The following is a 22,238-nucleotide window of genomic DNA, read 5'->3' as shown; positions in this document are numbered from 1 at the left end:
TCACGCACTACATCTTATTTATCCAGTCACCAGATGATGGCCCCTCGGGTTGCTTCCTGTTTTTGACTATGATGAATGATAATACTCAAGTCTTTGTGTGGACATGTTTTTATTTCTCTAGGTGGGTACTTAGGAGCAAATACTTAGATGCGTAGGGCCATAAGAAGAGTCTATATTTAGACTCTTTAGAAAAATGGCCGACCTGTTTTCCAAAGCGGCGTTCCCTTTTGCATTCTCGCAAGTAATGAATCTATCAGTGTAGAAGGATTCCGGTTGTGTTTGCTACATCCTTACCAAAATTTGGTACTCTCAGGATTTTAAGTTCTAGCCATTTTAGTGTATGTACAATGGTATCTCGTTGCACTTTTAATTTTCATATCCCTAACAACCAATGATATACTGAGAATCTTTTCATATATTTGGTCATTTATATATCTTCTCTTGTGAAATACCTGCTCAAATATTTTGCCTATTTTCTCCTAAGTTGTTTCACTTATTACGGAGTTATAAGAAATATTTAAACCTCTCACCCTCTCTCACTTGCCCACTCTGAGGGAAGCAGCTGCCACATTGTGAAACTGTCCATATTTCCCACTCTATAAAAAATCAAGGGAAGGAGAAAGTCCTCCAGCCAACAGCTAGTGAGAAACTAAGGCTTTCAGTCGAACAGTCTGCAATGAACTGGATCCTACCTACAACCAAGGAGAAAAAACAGAGAGACATTTACGGGAGAATGGAAAACACGACAGGATTTTTCTCTACCAGCTCTCTGTTGTTACCTAAGCGAGCAGACTCATCTATCTCCATGACTCCAATATCTAATGAATCACCTTGACTGCTGTTTGACTTAAAAAAATTTTTTTAATGTTTACTCATTTTTTGAGAGAGCGAGTGAGCATGAGTGGGGGAGGGGCAGAGAGAGAGGGAGACACAGAATCCAAAGCAGGCTCCAGGTTCTGAGCTGTCAGCAAAGCCCGACACAGGCCTTGAACCCATGAACCGTGAGATCATAACCTGAGCCAAAGTCAGAGGCTCAACTGACTGAGCCAACCAGGCAACCCCCATTTAAAGAAATTTTTCATAAAAGAACACAAAAACTAAGTAACAAAAACTTAAGAGCAAATTATGAAGAACAAGTTAGCCATAATAGCAAAACCCAAAGAGAGAAAAAAGTAAATATTAAGACATTAACAGTGGTTATTTCTTTCCTGTTTTATGTCTGTATATGTAGATTACAATATATGCTTATATTTTTTAAAAAGCATATATTCCAGATTTATTAGATATTATGTTTTATAAACATTTTCTCTCAAAAGAGAGAAAATATCATCTTTTTTTTTTAAGCGGTATTTTTCTATAAGCAAAAGGCTTTCATGTTTGAGTCCAATTTGTCAGTTTTTTTCTTTTATGGTTCATCTTTTTGTTTTGTCCTGAAAAATCTCCGCCTATCTCAAGGTCACAAAGATTTTCTGTTTTCAACAGATGTCAATTAGGTCAAGTTGGTTGATAGTGATGAAGTCTTCTCACCCTTATTGATTTTCCTCTATTTTATACATAACTGTTATAGCTATAACAATGACTAGAACTAAGCACTGAAATCTTCACCTTTAATTTTTAATTTGTCTATTGCTTTTTTTCTATTCCATCAGTTTCTGCTTCATGTATTTTGAAGCGCTGTATTACTTTTCATCAGAAACACATAAAGCTGGGGCGCTTGGGTGGCTCAGTCATTTAAGCGTCCAACTTCGGCTCAGGTCCTGATCTCACGGTTCCTGAATTTGAACCCCATGTCAGGCTCTGCCATGACAGCACAGAGCCTGCTTCAGATCCTGTCTCCCCTTCTCTCTCTCAAAAAAATAAATGAACATTAAAAAAGTCTTAAAATTACCACGTATTTAAGCAATATTAATTACTAAATTATCCAAAGTATTTGTAAAATTCAAAGCAATTACTCTTCTATAATATCTGGATAGATATATTTCTATAAGAAAAATTCAGTTATGGACACGTGCCGTTTAACTTCACTCGCCCTTCCATTCCTTACTTTCAAGTAAGTTTTATTTCCTTTGTAAACAACTAAAATAATCTTAACCAGAGTCAAAACATAGTAAAGCTGCTTCCTATAATATGCAAAGTTTCAATGGTTTCATGTTTCAACTGTCAAGAACGATCAATTTTAGAAAAAAAAAAAGTGTGGAATCTACAAGCAATTTCTTAATATTTATTTGTTTATTCAGAGAGAGAGAGGGAGATTGAGAGAGAGAGAATCCCAAACAGGCTCCACACTCGGTGCACAGCCCAACACGGGGCTCCAATCTCACAACGGTGGATCACAACCTGAGCTGCTGATCAAGAGTCAACTGACTGAGCCACCCAGGCATCCCCAAGCAATTTCTTAAATCAAGGGGAACACAGGCTTCTTAAAATGCATCTTTCACTATGAGCACAAATATCATGAGTCAAATTCAACAGAGCAGACACCAAAGTAACTCTAGGAATTGATGACAGCCACAAGATGATATGATAAATTAAGGGTAAAAAGAAGCCATAAAGCATGGCTGAAAAATAACTAGTTAACGCCAAACACTTTCCATCATTTTAGGGAATTAAAAATTAACTTTTAGGATTTTGTTTTAAAAGCTTTTTGTTGGGGTGCCTAGGTGGCTCAGTTGGTTGAGCGGCAGACTTCCGCTCAGGTCATGATCTCTCATCCTACATGAGTTTGAGCCCCACGTCACGTTCTGTGCTGACAGCTGATAACCCGGAGCCCGCTTCGGATTCTGTGTCCCGGTCTCTCTGCCCCTCCCCTGCTCATGTGCGGGCACTCTCTCCCTCTCTCAAGAGTAAATGAACATAAAAAAATAATGAAATAAAAGCTTATTAAGCCATAGACACTATGGTAAATAAAAGAAATACTAATACCAACAAATTACAAAACAACCGGATCTATGTGTACATCACCAATAAAAACTATAAAATAAGTATAAACTCACTTATGTGAGATCTGATCCAATCATTTTATAGGCACTACCTAATTTGTATGCATGACTAGCTTCTAAAATTAACACCTAAAAGATTCAATTTTTTAGATGCACCTTAAGTAATTAAATTAATAATAAATAAAATATTCACTGCCATCTGACTTCATTCTGCTAAGAGGACATAGAGTGGCAGAGTGAAGAGAGTGGGGGGGAAAGAGGGCCAAGAGAGAGAAAAATGCTTTGATCAAAGTGTCCGTGTCTGTTATTTCATTATCCATGATGTAACACAACTACCTGAAATTCAGTGCAAGATGCCCTTATCAACGGACCATTTCTTTTTTTAGTGTCAAGGCTATGTGCCAACTGCCTAATCAACATTAAATACATTTTAATTAAAAATAAGATTCTGCAAATGGTGTTGGGAAAACTGGTCAGCTACATGCAGAAGAATGAAACTGGACCACTTTCTTAAACCATGTATAAAAATAAATTCAAAATGGATTAAGAACCAAAATGGATTAAATGTGAGACCTGAAACCATAAAAATCCTAGAAGAGAACACAGGCAGTAATTTCTCTGATATTGGCCATAGCAACATTTTCTTACATAAGTCTCCAGAGGCGAGGGGAAAAAAAAAAAAACAAAATAAACTCTTGGCACTACATCAAAATAAAAAGGTTCTTGCACAGCAAAGGAAACAATCAACAAAACTAAAAGACAACCTACTGAAGAGGAGAAGTTATCTGCAAATGACGTATGTGATACAGGGTTAGTATCCCCCAAAATATAATCCAACACCAAAAAAACCAAATAATCCAATTAAAAACTTGGCCAAAGATATTAACGGACATTTCTCCAAAGAAGACATACAGATGCATGAAAAGATGTTCAACATCACTAATCATCAGGGAATTAGAAATCAAAACTACAATGAGGCATCACTTCGTATCTGTCAGAATGGCTAAAATCAAAAACACGAGAAACAAGTGTTGGTGAGAATGCAGAGAAAATGGAATCCTTGTGCACTGCTGCAAGGAATGCAAACTGGTGCAGCCACTTGTGGTGCAACCATTTTTTGAGGTTCCTCAAAAAATTAAAAATAGAATTACGCTAAGATCCTGTAATTCCACTACTGGGTATTTTCCCAAAGAATACAACAATACTAATTCGGAAAGACATATGCGCCCCTATGTTTATTGCAGCATTATTTACAATAGCCAAAATAGGGAAGCAGCCCAAGTATCCATTCAGCTGATACATGAATGTACAAAGATGTGTGTGTGTGTGTGTGTGTGTGTGTGTATACGTATATGTATAATGGAATATTACTCAGCCATAAAAAGAATGAAATCTTGCCATTTGCAACGACATGGATGGAGCTAGAGAGTATAATATAATACTAAGCAATGTAAGTCAGTCAGAGAAAGACAAATACCATATGATTTCACTCCTATTTGGAATTGAAGAAACAAAACAAATGAACAAAGAAAAAAAGAGACAAACCAAAAAACTGTAACTATAGAAAACAAGCTCATGGCCACCAGAGGGGAGGTGGGTGGTGGGGACTGATGAACTAGGTGAAGGGGTTACTTACCACGATGAGCTCTGACTAATGTATACAATTGTTGAATCACTATATCATACACCTTTAAGCTGATGTAACAACATAGGTTAACTAACTGGGAATAAAATAAAACAAACAAAAAAGAACCCCAAAATAAAAATACGGTTCTGGTATCCCATTAAAGACAAGTCAAGAATTCAGAATCTACAATGAACTTTAACTTGTGATGCTAATGTTAATCAACATGAGGCAGGAGAACAAAGGTCTAGAGTCAAGGCCAAGTCCTAACAATTTGAAAAGGTGCTGCAGAAAGCTAAAAATATAATCACTTTTTTAAGAGTTTCTTATGGGGGTTCCTGGCTGGCTCAGTTAGTGAGAGCGTGCGACTCTTGATCTCGGTCTTGTGGGTTCAAGCCCCTACACTGGGTGTGGAGATTACTTAATAAAATCTTAAAAAAATAATAATTAAAAAAATTAAAAAAAACTTCTTACAATAATCATATTCAACATATCTCCTTTAACTAGGTCAATATGATTCCCACTGCATCGATAAAGTAACTGGGAGAGGTGCTGAGTGATTTGCTCAGCACTGAGAGAAAGAGGACAAGAACCCAGAGCAGGGTGGCCAGTCTATTCCCATTCCTGGCTCCTGTCAACAATCACCTCTTTTCCCTACTGTCCTCCCTTTCTCGAGACAATTCTAAGACAAAGAAACACCTGCAGGAACCTTTACAGTAAGTATAGATTAGAGAAATACCTCACTGTTGTCATGCAACATCAAAACACAGTTCCTGGAAACAGCAATATGAACAAATTGTTCTTACATATTTTAAAGATACTTTCTACCAAAACTATCAAGAGATGCTTTAGATCTTAACAATTCTAGGAACTATTTTTAATATAAATAAAACCAACCAATAAATTCTAGTTTCATTTTTGTTAGTAAGAGAGTACCCCTACTCCTGGGCCCCTGGTACACTGTTACTGAGGTTTTTATTTTTTAAAAATTCAAATTAATCTTACTGAAATGCTAGTTACAAGTAAGAAACCAAAATAAAAGCAAAAGACACATGAACACACGCAATGGGAGCAGGGAATAAGACAGTATAAAGGGAAGAGAAAAGAGAGAAAGAAACACAATGCAGCGTTAATCATTTCTGGTAAAGGTTCTCAGTCTTATGGAACTGTACATCTAGAATACTAAAGCAAGGCTTAACCCAGCACCTGCTTAGAGAAGTACTAAGGTTATGGTTTCCACCTTGGTACATGCCAGTTAACTTTGTTTTGTTTTATTATATTCAGATTGTATGAGGCAAACATCTTTCAGAAGTCCATACATATAGACCACTAGTTTTAAATTATATCCCATTATCTGGGTCTCTACAACTTGAGTACTACCATGGGGGGAAAATCCAAGGCACAGTTCTACAGACACAGGGGAGGAACAGCAACTGAATAAATAAAGAAACCTGGGGGCGCCTGAGTGGCTCAGCTGGTTAAGCGTCTGACTTCAGCTCAGGTCATGACCTCATGGTTCCTGAGTTCAAGCCCCGTGTCGGACTCTGTGCTGACAGCTGGGAGCCTGAAGCCTGCTTTGGATTCTGTGTCTCCCTCTCTCTCTGCCTCTCCCCTGCTTGCACTGTCTCTCTTTCTCTCTCAAAAATAAACATTAAAAAAATTTTTAAATAAAAAAGAAATTCACTCTACCATAAACATTTAATTTTTAAATGCTTAAAAATGTTTGTTTTACTCTTTTAGAACCCTTCTTGTAACAAGTGTTCTTAATGTTGAGTCTATGATGCGTGTTATAATAAGCAAAACTTTACATGCATGTTCTTCATTGGGGTAAAAAACTGCACAGCTTCCATTAGATTCCCAAAGGGGTCCAGAAGCAATACAAAGTTATAAACCACGAACATGCATAATTACTTTGAAAAAAAAAAAAAAACAAACTCCTAAGCTATTGGGGAAGGATGCTATTTTATTATTATACATGATTTTTAGTCTAAGTTTTCTTTATTCAAAAAATACACAATACTCCAGGCTGTATGCACCAAAACTACAACCATTCTTTCACACATGAATTATCTGCAGTAAATATGAAATCTCAGGTTCCCTTCCTTACCAACCCCAAGACTGTACTCAGAGAAGGAAAACACATTTTAAGCACCAAAATTCAGCAAAATTAGGAAATGCAACTCTTTTTAAGCATACGAATGTCCGAATACGTGTCAAGGCCAAATTCAAATGACCATGACACTGACAGGTTTCCATCATCGGCACTACTGGTGCCCTCTTGGAACAGTTAAGTCGACGGTTTCCCCCAAACTGATCGAATGCTTGAATGTGGCTAAAGTCACAGGTTTTCTGATCATAAAGAAGTATGTCTCACCTTGTTTAACCCATGTCCTCTGGTGTTAAATATCACTCTTAAACCATCTTTAATGTTATCTGAAATTCTGAATATAGTTCTAAAACCAAATCAAAAGTAGGATAATTTTAGAAGTTTCAAAGTTTGCTCTTGAAAATTTTTACTTTGTATATTAATCACATGGTATCAATGTCAACTTGAACTTCGTGTCAGCTTGCTAGCCATAAGCTTCTCTCTTCCAGGTCATGCAGAAGAATACACAAGGGGTCACTTTCAACATCATGTTTATTATGTTGCTTTGTTTTGAAGTGACGCATGTTCCCTGGGGATTCTCATGCCACTGATGGGGGAGAGGGAGGGAAGATACGCACGCAGGCCCGTCCCCCTTGAGATTCACGGACGGGCAGGATTCTACAGCCATCTGTAACCCGATCAACTGACTTTGGGCCTAGGCAATGGCATGAAACTTCATTTTATCTTCACAGCACCCAGACTTAGGAGTTAAAAATAGTTTAGGCCATATTGGGCTGGGTTATTTTTATCTGGAAAAATAGGGACTAGAAGCAGCACAGTAAGCACAGAAAGGAAAGCTGACCACAATAGGACAGAAACCCTCACGGACTTTCTAAACCCCTTACTGTAGATTTAGAAATGAGACGGAAATAAGGGGGAGCAGGGTGAGGTGTGCTGTGGTGCAGGGCAGTCGGGTACGACTAAGTGTTCTTATGTGAATAATAAAAACCATGAACAACAACAAAAGGTGCTTTGCATAAGTCAGAACGCTATATAAACAGCCCCTCTGCCCTTCTTTCTGGAGAAGATACATCAGGAATAAATGGTGTACGAAGTGTTTGAGAAGAGAGATCGGAGGAGGCACAGTGTTCAAGGAGATATTTGGGAATGGGATTTAAGCTAGGTCTTAAAGAACGCAAAAGATTTAAATTGCTGGAGCAGGGCGTGCGAGTCATAAACCAGTGAAAGAATTCACAGATGTGCTGGGCGGAGTGAGAAGGGCAACAGGAAGAAAACAGGCTGGCAGAAGTAGCGCATTTGTCAAAGAGGAGAAGCGAAGACCAACGGACAGATGGTGTGGTTGTAGGCCATCGGTGAGCATTATGTGCATAAGAATCAAACTGTCTCCTTTAAGTAAAACTCAGGAGATGGGGCGCCTGGGTGGCTCAGTCGAAGCGTCCAACTTCAGCTCAGGTCATGATCTCACAGTTCATGAGTTCAAGCCCCTCGTCGGGCTCTGTGCTGACAGCTCAGAGCCTGGAGCCTGCTTCGGATTCTGTGTCTCCCTCTCTCTCTGCCCCGCCCTCGCTTGTACTCTGTCTCTCTGTCTCTCTCTCAAAAATAAATAAAAATATTTAAAAAAAATTTTTTTTCATAAAACTCCGGCGATTTCTGAGTAAGCTTTCGACAAATGTTGAATTTATAAAAGATGGATACAAGTAGTACATGGAAAAGAGTGAATTAAGAAACAAATAATAATACTGTGTAACAATCCAGGTGCAAAGTAATCAAAACCTCAATCAAAATAGGGCAGTGGAAATTTAAATATGATACTTACTGGATGCCTCACCTGATGAGCATTGTGCGGCACGGATAAGACAGGGGTCCCATCCTCAAGTGGCTCACGTTTAGGACAGGAGTCCCACCACTGTAGAAAGCACGCTATCATTGATAAGAAGTGTCACAGCAACAGCAACACATAGGATAGAATTGTAACTCTGCTTAGCGACTGGGGCAAAACTCCACTCACAGAAACCCCCCTACCACCTTTCCACATAGAAAGAGCCAGGGAAATGGACAGAGGCAGAAAGCAAATGCAGGTTCAAGGAACCTGCCAGAAGCCTCCCGTGGCAGGAGTAGAAAATATACGATGAGAAATAATGTTTTTTTTTGTTTTGTTTTGTTTTGTTTTATTTTTGGGACAGAGAGAGACAGAGCATGAAAGGGGGAGGAGCAGAGAGAGAGGAAGACACAGAATCTGAAACAGGCTCCAGGCTCTGAGCCATCAGCCCAGAGCCCGACGCGGGGCTCGAACTCACGGACCGCGAGATCGTGACCTGGCTGAAGTCGGACGCTTAACCGACTGCGCCACCCAGGCGCCCCGAGAAATGATGTTTTTTAAAAAAAAAAATTGTATGGCATATCAAGACTCTGGAGGAAACAAATATTTTCAAGCAGGACAACAATATGATCTGTGTTTTCGGAAAGTAACACCAAGAGAGAATGGACAGGAAAGGAAACACACGAAAAGAGAAAAAAAAATACTTTTGTAATAATCTAGACAGAAAAAAAGATGGGTCTCAGCAGGGCAGTGTAAATGGAAACAGGGACAAGACACAGGTAGGAAATAATTTTTAAATAGGTAAAATTCCCATAGTCATAAAAAAAGGTATGTTCTTCTGAAACATCACGCTCTTTTCAGACCTGGAGACTTTCAATGGACTTCCTCCACTGAAATTGACTGAACTGCTGGAAGCATCAGTCTAAAGAACTGCTTCTTCCGGGAGACCTTCTCTGGCGTGCAGGCTATTAGGGCCCCTCGAACAAGCTCCCATAGGATCTTGTACATCTGATCAACATCCACCACACATGGTATTGCTGGCTCAAGGTTGTCTCCCCTCGGACAATAAAACTCCAGAATGGCAGAGAGAATGACCTTGACTTGCCTAGCACTGACCCTGGCATATCCTGGGCACTCTGTAAATAGTTGTTGAAAACATAAATGCAGTTCAAAGACAGGACCAGTTTTAAACCTGCTCCCCCACTCTTCCCACCACATAGCCCCACCAACCCTCATCCCCTCCAAGAGGAAACTTGGGAGGGCGCTTCAGTCTTAACCATGCTGAGTTTGCAGTACTTCCAGAACATTCAGGTGAAGGTTTCCATTAGTCCTCTGCAGATGCCAGGGTAAGGCCAGATCAAGGACTCTGACAAATCCTACTAGCTGAAGTCATGGTTGTTCCTCTCCTTGTTCTCCTCCTTCCATTATTATTACAGTTACAACTAATATTAAATGAGCACTAACTGATCACCTGCTGAGCATTTCTCATGCATTATCTCATCTATCTTCAAACAAACATTATTGAATTAGGCGCTATTAACTCCTATTATACCAATGAGGAAGCTGATGCTTTAATTGTTAGAAAATGTGCCTAAAATCGGAGCACAATTAAGTAGCTAAACCAGGCTTTGAACACAGGCAAACTACCCTAAGAACCTGTGAGCTTCCCAAGCGCAAAGTGGTAATCAGCCAGGGAGAAAAATGTGTTGACTAGAGCAAAGAGAGAAGACAAACCACAGACCATGAAGAACAGTAACATTTAAGGGGCACACGTGGCAAAGGAAGAGTCAACTTAAGAAATGGCATTCACACCCTGTGTAATTGCTTCCCCTTGAGTGTGGAATCAATCTTGTGACTTGCTGCTAACAAAAGAATCCTGTACAGGTGATGGATGTCTCCGTGGTTAGGCTGCAAAAGCCTGCGACTTCAGTCTTGCTGGGGCATTCTTGGCTTGCACGCTTTGATGAAGCGAGTCCCTGTGTTGGAGAGACCCACACGGCAAGGAACTGAGGCCCTCAGTCCAAAAACCCATGAGAAAATGAATGCCCCCAACATCCAGAGAGCGAGCTTGAAAGCAGACACACCCCATTCAAGCCTTGGTAGGAGAGTGCAGACCCTTGCCGACATCTTGAGGAACAGTGAAGGCAAGGATGAAGCTAGGCTGTGCCCAGATTCCTGATTTACAGGAATTGAGATAATAAATCCGTACTGTTTTAAGTCACTACGTTTTGGGGCAGTTTATTATGTAGCAATAGGCAAAAGAAAAGTATAGAAACAGAGATGTTTCAAGTTCTTCCTACCTGTGTCTTCTGACAGCGATGAGGAGAAAATTAAGAACTGAACTTCAAGAAAAAACTATAGTTAGCGCTGCCTGGGTGGCTCAGTCGGTTAAGTGTCTGACTTCGGCTCAGGTCATGATCTCACGGTTCCTGAGTCCGAGCCCTGCGTCAGGTTCTGTGCTGACAGCTGGGAGCCTAGAGCCTGCTTCAGATTCTGTGTCTCCCTCTCTCTCTGCTCCTTCACTTGCACTCTGTCTCTCTCTCTTTCTCAAAAATAAATAAACATTAAAAAAAAAAAGTAACTTTTAAGACACCTATTTCAGAGGAATAGTGCTAAGAAGTCAGAGGAAGCCACAACAGAAGGTAAAAACTTTCTAGAGCTAGAATGAAGGATAATTATAAGACAAAACTATAGACTCTGAACTTCTAGTTACCATTTATAGATGAGAACTGAGTACCTATACTGAGAAAAAATTCAGATGCATGGTCAACCTCTGATTACTCCAAAATCCTCATTAGACCTTTCCAATTAATTGGCTAGATCTGCTATTTCCTACCTAGGTTTTATTATTTAGTCCTAAACTGAAGTTGTTTGAATTAAATTGAGAGTACAGATTCCTGGATTCTATAAGCTCATGTTCGACTCTTCAGGTTTAAAAATTTTAAAACCATTTCATACACAATAACCTAATGTTCAACCATACTTCTGGGCCCTCCCCTCACCCTGGAGTCAAAACCAAGGCTTCTTATCCTTCAAAGTCCTGGATACAATATTCTAATGGGAACTTATTAATAAGGGCATGAGAACTATTTCTCTGGCCTCTTTTCAGACCACTTAATATGGTCCCCAAGCGATCATGAATTTATCCCCTCCTTCCTTACTACAGGAAGCTATCACATCATCCTGTGTTATCTCTATATGTCAATGGGATTACTTTTGATATTTTATATTCCTTCTAGCTCTTCTCAATTTTCTAATATCGTTTGAGTTTCCACAGCATATTTACATGAAGGTGTTTTATTTCTGACTTTATCTGGACATTTAATCTACGTCTTTGCTTGTCTCTCACGTTGAACCACTCAATTTTCCCCAGTGTTTCCCTAGACTTTCCCAATCCGTGCAATTCTTTTTACATGATTTGTATCTGTCAGCCATCTTAAGTGAGCAGTTCACGCGAGGAGGCACAGCCAGGCTTGCGGACAGCACCAGAAATGCGGCAAGGTTTCCCGCAGCAATCCCTGCAGGCAGCCCCCGCGGTAGGGCTGACGGGAGCGCACACTGTGCAAGGAAGCCATAAAGCCTCTGGAGAAGAAAAGATGGGCTGTAAGGTCAACAACGGTAGCAGCGAGCACAGCCAACTTGAAGGAATGTGCAAAAGAAGAGCGCAGAACTTTTTTCTGCCGCTCTGGCTGCAAAATAAGTGTCAACAAGCTGCTATAAATAGAAACTGAAAAAGTGGGGCAAGAGAAGAAAGGCAGAGAGTTAGGGCAAAACAAAATAATAATTATTTCCTCCCAATGCTCAAGCCAAAACCCTTGGAGTCACTCTGACGCCTTCCTTTCTTTCACACCTCACGTCAAATCCATCAGCGAATCTCACTGACTCTACTTTGAAAATATACCCAGAACCCAACCCGTTTTCACCATGTCTGCAGTTGCTACTCTGATTTAAGCCACCGTCTTCTAGAGCCTAGACGACTACAAGGATTTCCTCACTGGTGTTCTTGCTCCCCTCCAGTCTACTCCAACCCGGCAGCCACAGAGAGCTTTTAAAACAAACTCCCCAATGGCCTCCCCATCACCTAGGATAAAACCCACCGTTCCTGCCTACGAGGCAAAATCCTACATGAACTGCTCTTCCTTCTTCTCCCACTGCTTCACTGACTGCATCCTTACCACACCCCCTCCCTCGCTCTGCTTTAACCACAGTATTCCCAACACACCGAGCACTGTTGTATCTGCTCTGTAGTATCTTTACTTGCAATGTTCTTCTTGCATGTATCCACATAAGCCAGGTCCTCGTTTTGTTCAAGCGTCTCCTTAAATATCATCTTACTACTTTACGGATCCTAAGAGAGTACCCCCTGTTTACTTTTTGCCTTAATGTTGGCCTTGTTTACCTTCTGCCTTAATATTTGCCACCTAACATGTTGTATATTTACTTACACACTTGTTTATTGACAGTCTCTCCCCACCTTTCGCCCACCTCAAGTAGAATGTAAGCCCCGTGAGAACGAGGGCTTTTTTGTTGTTGCTAAGGTAATCCTAACTCCTAGAACCGCAAAGTACTCACTTCATATTTGGTGAATGAACGAAGGACGGAAGAGATTATCAAAACAGGACTCAGAGGACAGGAATAAGGGGGAACCAAGAATACATACACTTCACTTTTGTAAAGAAATGGGATTGGGGACACTGAGTAAGGAAAATGAGGACTCCGAACACATGAAAAGGTTCTAGCGGTGTTAATGAGCAAATAGAGACTACAGATACTATTTAAGCTCTTTGGAAACAGAAATCTGAGTTGGTTCTGGGAAAATGTGATAACAAAGTAGAAGACATTCCCATAAAGGTGGCAGAACAGTTCAGAGTTTGACCAGGAAATACAAGTGCAAAAAAAAAAAAAAATAGTTTAAGGGAAGACTCTTTTGTTTGTTTTTGTTTTGTTTTGTTTTTCAGAACGGAAGGCTTTCAGCTGGAATAAGAGTCCAAGAAAAGCTAGGAATATGGTTCAAATAATGACAGGAATGCCATCCCATAGTTACAGGGTTTCAAGTACAGAAACAAGGGCACAGTGGAAAAGGAGACAGCACACAAGCATGGTAGCAAAATGCAAGCACAGTAGTAAACTGCATCTATGAAAACCCTCCAAGCATGGATTCAAATGAAAGGGACTGAAACATTTGGTTTCACTTTAAAGTCTAAAGCAAAAAAAAACGAAACAGGAGCAAAGCAAAACATTAAATAGGAGCACCCGGTGGCTCAGTCAGATGCGCATCCAACTCTTGATTTCCGCTAAGGTCATGATCCCAGGGTTGTGGGATCAAGCTTACGTCAGGCTCTGTGCTGAAAACAAGGAGCCTGCTTGGGATTCTCTCTCCCTCCCTCCCTCTCTGCCCTTCACCTGCTCACATGCTCTCTCTCTCTCACACACACACAAAATAATAAACATTAAAAAAAAAAAAAAAAGATTCTCTCTCTGCCCCTCTCCCTTACGTTTTCTCTAAAAAAAAAAAAAAAGACTAAGCTGATAACACTATCCAAAGGCATACCAGCAAGGCACAGGCTTCAGAAAACATTGGAGAAGATGAACAAACATAGATTTGCAGTCTGATAGTGAAAAAAGGAAGGGGGAGGAAAACAGAATGAAAGTGTAAATCAGAAATGCAGAGTATGGAAAGACAGTTCCTACTAAGGAAACATGAGAGGGTAGGCCTCCTTCAGGAAGATGGCTTGAATGTTGGAGGAGAGAAAAGAAGGTGAATAAAGAACATCTGGGGAAATGAGGGAGGAATTAACCAAAGGAGGAAAATTTTAAATAGGTCAGATAAGCCAAAGTGTACAATGAGAGGAATCAGAGGGAAAAGAAAAGGGAAGTTATAAATGTTCAAGCAATTCTCAAAAATGGTATAAAATACACCAAAATTAGTTAAGTAGGAGTATGTCCATTTTTCCAAGAGATGCAGCAAAAAGTCGCAGGTGTAAGAAAGAAGTGAATCAAACGTCAGTCTGATTTGTCAGTAAGGAGCTCTATGACCTTGAACAAGTCACTTAACCTCTCTGGGACTTATTTCCTCTGTTTAAAAAAGAAACGAATGTGTTGGTGGGGGGTAGTGGTAGTGGTCATGTCAAACATGGGTGATCATTCTCGGACTCTTCCCCTCTGGGTTATAAGTGGGGAAAACACAGGAAAAGCATAGAACTCTTCCAGAAAGAATCAGAAAAACTGAAAACTTTTATGATGAGAAGAGTAATAGTTAACAAAGGTTTCACAACCTTGCTTCAAATTTTAAAAAGTGCCTTTATATGTATAATTATGTGTACTCCTCACAGCAAGCCCGCAAGGCAGAAAAGGCAGGTATGGATTTAATGCCACTGTGCAAATGGAGTCATTCACCGAAGCTCAGAAATATTAAGCAAGTGGCTCAAGGACACAGAAACAGTGGCTGATCCAGGAGCCCAGCCAGACTGAACAGCAGCACAAAGTCCAGCCTCCTTCCACGTTCAGATGCTGTCCTCTTGTGTGACTAAGGTCTCATGGGATATTTTTGCAGCTTACTAGGTAATAGATGAGTGAAGAATTATCAACGTGCAAACAAAAAGCCCCTTTTGATTTAAAGTTGTTTTTTTGTTCAATTTCTAATTTTGAGAGAGAGAGCGCATGCGCGAGTGGGGGAGAGAGGGAGGGAGGGAGGGAGGGAAAGAGAGACAGAGACAGAGACAGAGACAGAGAATCCTAAGCAGGCTCCATGCTGTCAGTGCAGAGCCCAACACGGGGCTCGATCCCATGAACCATGAGATCACGACCTGAGCCAAAATCAAGAGTGAGACGCTTGACTGATTGAGCCATCCAGGTGCCCCCAAACTCCTTTTGATTTAAAATAAAATTCCTTAGGGCGCAGGGGTGGCTTAGTTGGTTAAGCGTCCAACTTCGGCTCAGGTCATGATCTCACGGTTCCTGAGTTCAAGCCCCGCATTGGGCTCTGTGCTGATGGCTTAGAACCTGGAGCCTGCTTTGGTTTCTGTGTCTCCCTTTCTCTCTGCCTCTCTCTCTCTCTCTCTCTCTCTCTCTCTCAAAAATGAATAAACATTAAAAAAGATTTTTAATGAAATTCCTTTACAGTTAAAGGAGTTACGTTATATGTGAACTACATGCAAACTAACTCATTATACATTTTCCTACAAAGTTGACCTTGATTCCGTAACAACCCATGAAGACCACTCTTTCAGTCCAAACGAATCTCTTTTAACTGTAAAGCACTACAGTGAAACTGTTATTACTGCAGCTGCCATGTTTTCAACCTTTTTGCATACAGAATAACGGACTTTGATCTTTAAGACTGATTTAGCTATTAAAACATTGAACAGGCTGCTCCCCTTTATACATGGTGGATGTCAAGAATACAGAGGAAAGTGGCAGAAGTGGATTGATAAGGAAGTTTGGTTTGGTTTGTAACATCTAGGACTGTCACATGTCTACAGCAGTGATGATAATCCTCATCCTATTCTTTGCTCTAAAAGCCATAATCAGCCACAGCAGACCAACTACGACACTAACAAAAAAATCTTAGATATATATGGCCTTCTTCGTAGCCTCAACCTATTTTATCACTCCCTTAAGGTTCGGCATTTCCCCGTGATCCCCGCTGGTCTGCGCTTCTTGTCTATCTCCACCCAAGTCAAGGCCCTTATGATTTCTTAAGTCCACAAATCAGCAGACCATGATTTCTCCCTCCTGAACACCACTGCCAGCTAAAGAAAGGGTATGAGAAAGGAAAAGGATCAAAGGTCAGTCTAAGGGCAAAAGAGGGGAAAATCCCAATAAAAGGACCAGAGAAAGTGGAAACTTGACGCGGGTTACATCAGTGTCCTTGTGTATTACTTCATCCTTCCCTTGCAATTCCTCTTTTAAAGCAGTTGGACAAACAGTGAGCCAGATAAGCATGCCTGAAGTAGAAACTTGGGGGAAATCAGAGTCTAACGCTCAATGAGCCACAACCAATTATACCTCATCTGATTATCAGGCCCTCAGACACACAAAGACCACACAGTAGATAATAAAAATAAAAAAGGACATCAGAATCTTGGTCAGAAAACTTCAGTTTAAGTCCTGGTATGCTGCATGATTTCCAACAAGTGCACGATTCCCTGAGACTCACTTTTCTAACCTACACACAGGAATAACATATCAACAATCTATTTTACAGAGTTGCTGTGAAGAGCTAAGTGAGAAAAACACTACACGTTTGACGCAAGTAACTTTTTAAATCACTCTAGTGTTGTAAAGGACAACAGAATTCTTCATTGAAGACCCTCTCTCTAATCCCATTGTGTACCCATATTCTGCCCCTCTTACAAGTTATCCTGAAATGACCAACACTGAAATAGCTAGTTTTAAAATGGCTTTGCAGTCACTGAAATAAACATTTGAAATAAGCATTGTGTAGTCACCTAATAAAAAGTTTATAGAGCCTAACCATAAAGTACAGTTATTCACATACAAGACTACCACTGTCAATAAAATCTACCAAATTTTAGTTCCAGTATGCTAGGTAATCTACATCTTATCTATATCCTACCTACATGCACAGTAGTAGAAAAGCCTGGGGCTTGATATCTGAAGGACCTAAATTTGAATCCCAGTGAGGTTATCATTAAGTGGTAGGCCTTAGGCGAGTCAGACCTGAAACCTTCTCAAATGGAAATTAGGAATACTACTACCTACTTCATAGGATGAAGATTACTGTGATCATGTGTCTCCTGGGCTTAATCTGGTACCTAGTCCACTGTGCTAGCTCAATGCATGGTGGCTAATAATCTGATTGCCTTCCCATTCCCTCACAGCAAGATATTTGTTTTTGGTGTTTTTTTAAGCAATACTAAAATTACATGATTAAACACGCTTAACAAAAACTCTCTCAACCAAATACAATGAAGGGGATTCCCAACAATAACTCACAGATTTTCAAACTGTGCCCTGAAAATTAATGTAAGGAAAGATCAATCCAAAGAGCTTAACAGTCTGACCGTCCTTCAGGAAGTCCTTTATCATATGACAGTATGTGCAGTCAAGTGATTTAAAACCTCAACTACTGCTCCCTTCAACCACTAGGACACCTGAGGAAGGAGCTCCCCATGACAAGCAACTTCTCTAACAGCTGGGCTGACTAACAGCTCTAACACCTGTCCCTTCCCTGAGGACAGGTGAAAACAGGGAGAATAGGAGAGGGCTTAGCTTAACTTGGAAAGCTAAATTAACTAAGGAAAGCAGATCAAGGAAGATTTAGGACATTAACTTCTTCAGGACTTCACCTTAAGCTTATGCCTCAACTAACTACTCTGGTCAGTCCGCACAGAGCTATATTAATATCCCTTCAAGCTAGTTCCTGTCCTGCTCTAGAGTCCGTGACTATATTCAGATCTGATCTATGACAAAGTTTTTGTTTTTTTTAAATTTAAATGAAATTCTCATTGAAGACCAAGACTGAGGTCTAATCAGACCCCTTTTTCTCTTCCAGCTTAGTATTAAGAAACTGCTCAGTTTTTTTTCAAACTACATGACCTTCAGACATGTGCCTTCATCCACTAATAAAGCGGCAATATATAAGTCAGACTTGGCGTTGTATTTTCCCCCACAAGATTTTCATGTTTAGAACTTTCCTCATTGCCTTATGCTCAGCCTTTCAGGCAGCCTGAGAGTCACCCACAACGACAGCTAAAAAAGACGCCCTGACAACACACAAAAGAACCAGAGGCAAGAGTCAGCATGCGTGCACAAACACACACATGTGATGATCTCCTAAGACAAGCTCTCAAAACTCAAAAAATCAGACAGAGATTGATGGTGGAGGAGGGTGGAGCAGGGTGGCCTGGGGAGGAGCCGGATACAAAGAAAAGATTAAGACCTGGGAAGTAAAATGAAAAAGAACTGGGAGAGAGTATTAAGGAGGGAAGACTCTCCCATTTACCATCTAGAGGAGAGAAGAAGGATTAGAGTAGGTACGAACTAAAGAATCTGTTGGGGAAAAACAAGAGAAAACAAAGAGATTCCACCAAATTGAGACTTCAGAACCAGCCCTCCCTCCTGCTCCAATTCCGTGTTGTTGTTGTTTTTTTCTTCCAGGAAGCTACAACACAGCTTTTTCAACAGGAGGATTACACTAACAAAGCAAATAAAGGAAACCTCTGCTAAAAATGTAACCTACCTACACTGAAAGGTCTAAAGACGGAAATACTTCTTTCCCCGTTTTTTGTAGTGGGTTTCAAAACAGAAGAGACAGGAAGGGGGGGAAAGAGCAATAGAGAGAGGGGAGCAGCCAAGCTCCTGAACATGAGGAGTCTTTGGACTACATGCCTATTTTAAGTTTATCTTTTCGTGGGCAAGTTGGCAGATTCTTAAACTAAACACAGCATTCCACTCTGTAAACCACAATCTGACCCCTGGCTCCAACACCACAGAGAATTGAGGGGCATATGCAGACACAAGGCATATCCAGAACCAGCTCTTGCTTTGGGTCCTACCCTAATATCCCCAAACCGGGAGGCTAAAACTCCAGTCGGGTTTGAATGGACTAACAGTGCAAGGGAAAAGGAGGGGGGAAAAAAAAAGCCAAGTGAAAGGGAGGGCCTAAGTTTAGCCACAAAACCATGCACTTAGAGAGGCTTGTCAACGGGCAGTTAAGTGGAAAATAGTGGACACAGAGAAAGCAGCTACCTAGATAAGCACCTACTGCACGGATTAAATCCCTTTTTCTTATGGGGGTGCTACACAAGAAGGAAATTACTTTTATACAGAGAAGCCATGCTCCTCTGCCCTGAGCGGCTCCCGTCGCCGGGCAGGGGGGCTGCCCGCCCAGTAAGAGATGTCCAGCGCCACCCTCTAGCACTCACTTACTTTCGTCCGGCCATTGATTTTGTAGTTGCCCAGCTTCCCGTTACAGTGGCGGATCAGGTCGTCCATGCTGCTCATGAGCAGCCCGATGGTTTCGCAGCCGGGCTCCTTGCCCTCGATCCAGGTGATCTTATCGCCTCGGATGTCCTTGGACGAGTCACTCTTCTGGCTGACCAGCTGCCCGTCCGTGAACTTGCCGGTGTCGTGCAGGGCGCGCACCTCCTCGCCGATCTGCTGCCCGGTCTCCTTGCCCAGGAAGTCGTCCACCACACAGATGCCGTGCTTGTTCATGCACGGCACGATGTACTCCAGCGCCAGCTTCAGCGCCGGCAGGGGCTTCGTCTGCCCGTTGGGCCGCAGGCCGCCGCCGTGGCTCAGCCCCTCGCCCGGCGTGTTGCTCGGCGGGTACAGGTTCGCCTTCTCCTGGTACTGCGACGCGCGGGCCAGCGCCTCCTCCTTCGCGGGCTCCACCTCGGCCGCCGCCGCCGCCGCCGCCGCCTGGCCCTGGCCGCCTGCAGCCGCGCGAAGCGGGGGAGCGGCCGCCGCGGGGTCGGCCGCGGGCTTGGCCTTTGCCTTGGCCGCGTCCCCGGCGGCCCGCGCGCCCGCATTCTCGACGGCGGCGGCGCTGTCCCGGCGCGGCACTGCCTTCCTGGCCTCCCTGGCCCCGGCCCCGCCGGCCCTGGGCGGCGGCGCGGAGCCGGGCGGCGCGGAGCCGGGGTGCCGGTGCTGGCCCGCTCCGGGGCCCGGGGCGCCCTCGCCGCCCTGGCACACTAGCTTGTGCTTCTTCCAGTCCTGGCGCTGGTGCTCCTTGCTGCAGTAGAAGGAGCTGCGGCAGCGGCTGCAGCGCAGCAGGTTCTCCATCTTCCCGCACAGCTCGCAGTACTGCCGGTCTCGCTCGCTCGGGCTCGGCCCGCCGGGCCCGCCGCTGTCATTAGCCATGGCGGCGGCGTTGGCGACGGCGGCCGAGCAGGACGGGTGGCGGCCGGAGGGCCTCGCCCGGGGCCGGGGAACGGGCGGAGCGGCCGAGGCCGTCACTGCGCCACGCACCCGCCACTCCTCGCCTGAGGGAGGCCGGCGCCCCGCGCTCTCGGCCCGGCCGCTGCCTCGTCCTCGGGTCCTGCCGCGCAGCGCCGGCGGCCGCCTCAGCGCCTCATCGCTGCCGCGAGCTGAGGGACCGCGGCCTGCGCGGCGGACGGCGACCTCCGCTCGGGCACGCGGGCCCGGACGCGCGAGATCGGCCGCCCCGGCAGCCGCCGCCGCCTCACCGTCCGGGGCTGCCCGGCCCGGCCTGTGGAAGAGCGCAGGGCGTGCGGGCGCCACTCGCTCTGCGCGCTCTGCACGTACACCACGGCCCCGCCGCGACCCGGGCGGGCGGCGCGCGAGGGCGGAGGGGGCCGAGGGGAGGGCCGAGGGGAGGGCCGAGGGGGCGGCGGCCGAGCACACACGCTCGGGCGCGGGCGGCGCCGGGGCCGCCTCCGCTCCCCCGCACGCGGCTCGGCGGGGCTGGGCCTCGGAATCGGGTCCCGGCGCCCTGCCCCCGCCCCTCTGCGGGCTCCGCCCGGGGCGGGCTCGGGACGCGGAGGCCGGCGCGGGGACGCCGAGGGGCAGGCCGGGGAGGGCGGAAGGGCGGGGCCGCTCGGCCGCCGCCGGGCCCTACGCCGCGGACGGTGCCTACACCTGCTGGCGGTTGCGGCGCCGAGCGGGGGACCAGAAGATGGCTGCTATTTGTTTAGGGCCCACCCGGTGTGCGCTAGGCGCGCTCCAGCCTACGCTGCAAGGTGGCTCTCGCCTGGTTTTTTGCCTAGGAGGAAACGGAAATTCAGAGAAGTAAAGTAACTGGCCCAAGGTCACGCAGGACTGGACGGAATCCAGGAATTAGACTCTGTCAGATTCCAAGGCTGCTTTTCCCATCACACCAACACAGCCCCCATTTCGAGGCCTGAAATGGTTAAAAGTACTAATTATTGCTGCGGTGTTTATCCAAGCCCCTATGCCCCGTTCGAGCTACATTTAAAGGTGCTGAAGTTTTGTTTAAATGTTTTAAAAACCATTTCTAAGCCCTGTGAAATCTTGGCGAGTGTCAAAACCTTGTGAAGAAATTTTTGGCTACCAAGTTCGATGAGTTAATGCGCATTCCGGTATCCACATTCAGGCACTTAAATTCAAACGGATGAAACTACTGAGAATTGGGCTTTGGTGGTCAATGAACACTGCTACGTTAACGTCTTAAAAGAAAAAAAATCTCGTATTGACAGTCGCTGGTACGCAGATGAATACGGTTCTTTGTTTTATATAACGTGAAAACCTTATCAGAAATAAGCCAAAGATTTCTTTCCCCACGCCATTTAAGAATAAAAAGAGCTGCGATTTTGATTGTCAGAATTTTTATTGAACACCTGCTAATGTGGAAATTCTGTGCTAGGCTTTCATGTCGTCTGAATAGATTGCAAGTAACGTCGTCAGTCCTTGAGGTGATGGTCGTTCAGACAACATAAAAGTTGAAAGGTGTAGGTCAAAGGCAGAAGAATATAAGGAATAATTATAAACCACTTTGTAGAATATTTTTTAAGAAATTAGCCTGAATCCAAAACATCAAAGCTCTTCACCAACTATACAGAACTCAAAAGTGTAATTAAGTTCCTCTATATAAATGAACAGTTTCCTGGGAATCCAGCCTGGTGAAAGAGGACAGTAATTCCAATTAGTTTGGACTTTGGGAAACCGAGGTAAATGTTATACTCACAGCTTCAAATTCTAAACCAAACTAAAAACCCAACTGTCTGTAAAGAATCAAGATCTGAATCAGTCTCACTTGTGTATCCCAGAGCTTTATTAAATAGAGTAAAATATTGTTTCAGA

General features: G+C 43.4%; 1 protein-coding gene across 3 annotated transcripts in view; it reads right to left on the bottom strand.

Moving 5' to 3' along the window:
• Nucleotides 1-20,719, bottom strand: part of EGLN1 (egl-9 family hypoxia inducible factor 1) — a 58,129-nt gene extending 37,410 nt beyond the window's left edge. The window contains exon 1 of one of the 3 annotated variants that reach the window (XM_043596310.1): nucleotides 19,383-20,719. In XM_043596310.1, coding sequence (XP_043452245.1) covers nucleotides 19,383-20,318 — 936 coding nt within the window. In that variant the 5' untranslated portion in view covers nucleotides 20,319-20,719. The remainder of the gene's footprint in view (nucleotides 1-19,382) is intronic. The other 2 variants (XM_043596311.1, XM_043596313.1) reach the window with 2 other exon arrangements.
• Nucleotides 20,720-22,238: the final 1,519 nt, after the last annotated feature.

Source organism: Prionailurus bengalensis, chromosome D2 (assembly GCF_016509475.1).
Source record: "Prionailurus bengalensis isolate Pbe53 chromosome D2, Fcat_Pben_1.1_paternal_pri, whole genome shotgun sequence".
NCBI lineage: Eukaryota > Metazoa > Chordata > Mammalia > Carnivora > Felidae > Prionailurus > Prionailurus bengalensis.
Note: the sequence above shows the minus strand (reverse complement) of the source record. Positions and strands in the feature narration are given on the sequence as shown.